The sequence below is a fragment of the Nematolebias whitei genome, chromosome 7, assembly GCF_014905685.2.
Source record: "Nematolebias whitei isolate Nwh7 chromosome 7, NemWhi1, whole genome shotgun sequence".
NCBI lineage: Eukaryota > Metazoa > Chordata > Actinopteri > Cyprinodontiformes > Rivulidae > Nematolebias > Nematolebias whitei.
The window spans coordinates 4,208,150-4,213,355 of record NC_056504.1 but is presented as its reverse complement, the minus strand read 5'-3'; the positions used below and the strand labels follow the sequence as shown (position 1 = coordinate 4,213,355).

Sequence of the window (5,206 nt, the reverse complement as noted above, 5' to 3'; positions counted from 1 at the left end):
TGACTGACCATTATCTAATATAATCTACAACATCATCTGGTTGATTCTTGGTCTACAACAAGAACTGTATATTACTCTCAGTAGCTGTGTGCTGCCACTCATGTTACAACGTGAATCTCCGCAGTTTATATTTGTACAAAATGATTTTTTTTTTTAAATTGATGTTGTTTTTATTTAGTGTGTGCAGCTTATATTCAAGTGCGCTCTATAGACCGGCAATTACGGTATCTAGCCTCTTGCTTCTTTTACTACATTTCTCTACCAGCTAACTTGTTGCTATTTTTATCTAACCTTCGGCTATGTTTAGCTTTTGGTTTTTAGTTTTTTCGTTCCCATTTCAGAAACTGGAATCCTGTTTTGTTCAACATTTTACAGGTGATCAAGTCTGTGGAGGAGGGCTACCGGCTGCCTGCTCCCATTGGCTGCCCTGCTGCTCTGCACACACTCATGCTGGACTGCTGGCAGAAAGATCGCAACGAGAGGCCACGCTTCTGCCAAATAGTCGCCGTTCTCGACAAACTAATCCGCAGCCCAGAGAACCTGAAGTTCATGGACACGCTCTGCAGGTGGGCTGGATCCATATTTGCAGCAAAGAAGTTGAGCACGTTGAGGCGTCTCTTGATTTAATTTGGTCAAACTGTGCGTCTGCGTTTAGTCAAATATTGGTTTAACAGATTTGTGGATTAAGCTACAAATCAAAGCAAAGATGTGTGAGGGTCTGAGAAGATGATCTTCTGAACAATATGTGGTGACAGGCTGCAAGGAGACAAAGTAACTGACTTGGTGGAAGGCAGGCGGGGTAAATCCAATCATCCCTTTGCTGTCAGACATGGCTGCAGTGGGATGAAGTCACAGACGAAAGTTTCCATCCAACTTCTCTTGCAGATGAAGCGAGCAGTCTTCTTTATTTTCCATTAAGCTTCTCTGATGGATGTGCTGTGCGTTAAGTAACAGCCTTGCTGTGATATTGGCATTGATCTGCAGGGAATCTGCAAGCAGGTTGGAGGAACACTCGAACTGAAGTTTGACCTGTGGACATCACTCCGTTCAGCTCCCAGGTCCTACAGAGTCAGTGGTGCGTGGCGCTGTGCATCTATCTGTGTGTGTGTGGTGGTGGTGGGGGGGGGGGGGGGGGGTAAAATGCCAAGCAGAGATGAGTGTTAGGGATCTCCTATCAATCTAGCCAAAGCAGCTCCCCGGTGCCGACATTGGCCACCACCTCTCTTATCATTTTAACTGCTATTGATTTGGTGCTCAGGACATTTCAAAGCTTCATTTCTCTGCCGTCTAACATCCTTTGCTCACTTTTGTCTTCTCTTGTTTTCGGCGCCTCTCCATCTAATATTTTAGTCTTCCTGGTCATCTTCTTCTGTCATTTGTTGCCTGTTGATATTTGTCCCTCTCTTTGTGCTGCAGTTTAAGCAGTCCTCCACTAATGGAGAGAGCCGTCCCTGACTTCAGCAGCTGTTCTTCAGTAGATGAATGGCTGGACACCATAAAGATGGGCCGTTACAAGGACCACTTTGCAGCAGGGGGCTATGACACTCTGGGACATGTCATAAGCCTGAAGCAAGGGTAAGTGCTGCTCGATGGTGAGTGATGACAGGAGTGACAGTGACTGACACTGTGCACAGACCAAACAGCAGGGCTATAAAACTGAGGACCTAGGGCCCATATCCAGCATGCACGGGGCCTCAGGTCATTCTACTGTAGGTATACTGTATCGATATACATGTGTGTACATATATGTATATATATATAGTACTTGTGTAACGGTACATGTGGGTGCATCATCACAAAGATTACTGTACTTGAATTGGAACTTGGACTACTGCATCCGTACTTCGTGGTTTTTCCACTTATCACGGGTGGACGTGGTCCCTAACACCCGCGATAAACAAGGGATATATATATATATATACATATATATATATATATATATATTTATATATATATACTCACACACACACACATATATGTATGTATATACAGTATACACAGAGATAATTCCATTCAAAAAGTTAATCTTCAATAGATGATAGATTCAGGGCCCACAATTTAAATGATTTCAAGTATTTTTTTGTTTATTTTATATAATTTGGGCTTCCAGCTCATGAAACCCACAATAACAGGATTTCAAAAAAATTAGAATACTGAGAAGACATCAGCCAACTCTACTCAGTTTTTGCAGAAAAAAAGAAATTAGGATCACAACAAATAAGTCCATGCTCAGTAATCCAGGTATACAATCCAACATTTTTCAGTCAGGTCATCTGGACAGTTTCTTTTTTTTTGCTGAAACGTTTCACCTTCGATCCAGAAGGCTTCATCAGTCAAGGAAACACACAACAAAACTGATTATTCCCTCAACAACTTACTCGAAAGTGGAACAAACCAGTTATGTTGGTGCTAAGATGGTGTCTTTGGCACGCCCCTCCTCCATTGTCTGCACTCCTCCTTGTTGACAGTCTTGTCAAACTGGTTGAAAACAACAAAGTCCATGCTCAATAATCCAGGTATAAAATCCAACATTTTTCAGTCAGGTCATCTGGACAGTTTCTTTTTTTTTTGTGCTGAAAAAAGTTAATTTTAACTTTAAAGTTTGTTCCACTTTGGAGTAAGCTGTTGGGGGAATAATCAGTTTTGTTGTGCGTTTCCTTGACTGATGAAGCCTTCTGGATCGAAGGTGAAACGTTTCAGCACAAAAAAAGAAACTATCTTCTAGAATTGTGCCGCTCCAGGTGGCTGCATGTTGGAGCAGCTCTGTTACTTTCATTCTGAGATTTTGCTTTTGGAAACTTTAATTCCTCTTTTTCTGGATGTAAATCACATTTTTTGGATGATTGTTTCCTCTGGTATCAGATGCTGTGCAGCTGGAAGGATTTTTACTGAAACTTTTTTAGTTTTGGACATTTGTTATGATGCGTAACCATGGCAACAAGGCAGTTTTCTACAACCAACAGCTGATTAACATCTCAAAAGCTCAAATAATATCTCAACTACAGCCCCAAATCTCAGATGAGTTGAAAAGGATGTTCTGTGGATGCATTCTCATCTACCTGCCAGCTGTGCTCGAGTGCCTGACCACCGAAATCCTGGAACTAGCAGGAAACACGGCTCATGACAGCAGAAGGACAGGATCGTCCCTCGGCACCTACAGTTGGCTGTCCGCAGTGATGAGGAGCTCGGCAGACTGCTGGGAGGAGTGGCCATCACTCTGGGAGGAGTTCTGCTCTGCATTCTGGTGGTCCTACAGCCTGGGGGAACCGAGAGGCCAGCCGAGTCTGGGTGGACGGATCGGACAGCATCTGCTGCCAGTTTCTTAGGATCCACTGTGGGATGGACCTTTACAAGAGATCCTTCCTGTCTACAGCATCAGCATCTATAACATCTCTTAATGAAATGAGGATCATGAGTTACTACAACAAATAATTTCCATCCATCCATTATCTTTACCCGTTTATTCCATTTTTGGGTCACGGGGGTCGCTGGTGCCCATGTCCAGCAATCACTGTGCGAGGGGTGGGGTACACCCTAGACGGGTCGCAAGTCCATCACAGGGCCACATAGAGACAAACGAGACAAACAACCATTCACTCTCTCACTCACACCTAGGGACAATTTAGAGTTACCAATCAGCCTAACATGCATGTTTTTGGTCTGTGGGAGGAAACCGGAGTACCTGGAGAAAACCCACGCATGCACGGAGAGAACATGCAAACTCCACCCAGAAAGGCCCCTGGACCGGGGTTTGAACCAGGGACCTGCTCGCTGAGAGGCAGCAGCTCTACCAGTTGCGCCACCGTGCTGCCCAAATAATTTCCCTTTAGGATTAATAAAGTATTTTTGAATTTGAATTGAATTGAAAATACTAATAATGTAAAGTAATACGGTATATTAAGCAGCAGCCTGAACATGAGTCTGTAGTGAGCAGAAGGCTATAAATACAGCAGCTGATGGTCCTGTCTGTTTCTACTTCACTGCAGATATGCTGCTGAGCTGTCTCCATCAGATTAACAAATCCATCTTTGAGGAGGATTTGTCCATAAAGAAATAAATCAGGCAGCTCCAACAACACAATTTATCCATTTCAAGCCTCCTGTAAACAAACAAAAAATTCTAATTTCTAATTCTAAGTATTTTTTATGATGATTTTTCATGAAATACCTCTGACCACAAAGCATTCGAAATGCAACAAAAAAAAAGTCGTTGGAGGAAAAGTGGATGGCGCTCCTGCAGGTAAGGGGCGTTTTCCTTTGAGACAAATTAAGGTCTCTGACTGGTCAGTTGCTGACAAGTCTACTGGATTGATTGACAGGTGGTGTTGAGGATCCCATTCGGGCAAAACAAATCTTAGACTTTACTGGCCAGTTTAATTTATTCCATATTTATTCAATATTTTGTTGAATCAAAGATTTGAGAACCAAGCTTCTTACAAAATCCTAATGATGGTTTCTTTATTTTTCAGGGGTGCTGAGCTAAAAACTTAGGGGTGGTTGAGCACCCTCAAAAAGAAGCTAAAATCACCACTGGCTGAACTGTTAAATAGCAAAATAGTAGCTAATAGCTAAACCTGGCAAAATGGTAGCTAAAAAATTAAAGTGGTGGAATGTAGCTAAACACTATAAGTAGAATTTAAGAACAAAATAAACAACATATATGTTTAAACTGGACTTTTTTAAAACCATGTTTTGAAAAGTATTTAAAGGATCCTTATGTTTTTCTACAGGAAATTGTATTTTGAGTAAAGGTAAACGTTTGAAAAAGTACAAAAGTTATAAAAGACACGTCCATCTTCTGATTGGGCTGAAGTTATAGCTATAATTTAGCACAAAATATGCACAAGTAGTTTGATTGGATTAAACATGGCTGCAGGGGGGGGGGGGTGTCAAGTATGAAAACAACAGTATGATCACTGACTTGTCAAATTTGAATAATAAACTTATTTATTCAAATGCTTCATTAACGTTCTTTGTGTTTTCAGCGACATCCAAAGGTTGGGAGTGACGCTGATGGGCCATCAGAAGAAGATCATGACCAGTGTCCAGATGATGAGGGCACAAGTCCTCAACAAGAGCGTTCCATCGGTGCATGTATAACCACAAAACTGGAGTTTCTTCCTGCTCAAATTAAAAACTAGACTTCTATAAACTCAAAAAGGACTCTGAGATGGAGAGAACACACATGGGAACTATACAGAGTTTTT

At 41.9% G+C, this 5,206-nt stretch overlaps 3 protein-coding genes across 3 annotated transcripts in view; 1 reads left to right on the top strand and 2 right to left on the bottom strand.

Moving 5' to 3' along the window:
* The window catches only part of epha8 (eph receptor A8), a 312,202-nt gene that overhangs the window by 45,120 nt on the left and 261,876 nt on the right, over positions 1 to 5,206 (bottom strand). The gene's annotated exons all lie outside the window — the stretch shown is intronic.
* Positions 1 to 5,206, bottom strand: part of c7h1orf50 (chromosome 7 C1orf50 homolog) — a 388,096-nt gene that overhangs the window by 253,072 nt on the left and 129,818 nt on the right. The window lies entirely within an intron of this gene.
* LOC119411654 (ephrin type-A receptor 8-like) lies at positions 539 to 5,165 on the top strand. Its single transcript, XM_037678558.1, has 3 exons — positions 539 to 566; positions 1,417 to 1,575; positions 4,985 to 5,165. The coding sequence occupies exons 1-3, from the start codon at positions 550 to 552 to the stop codon at positions 5,097 to 5,099; spliced, it is 291 nt and encodes a 96-aa protein (XP_037534486.1). The 5' UTR covers positions 539 to 549; the 3' UTR covers positions 5,100 to 5,165.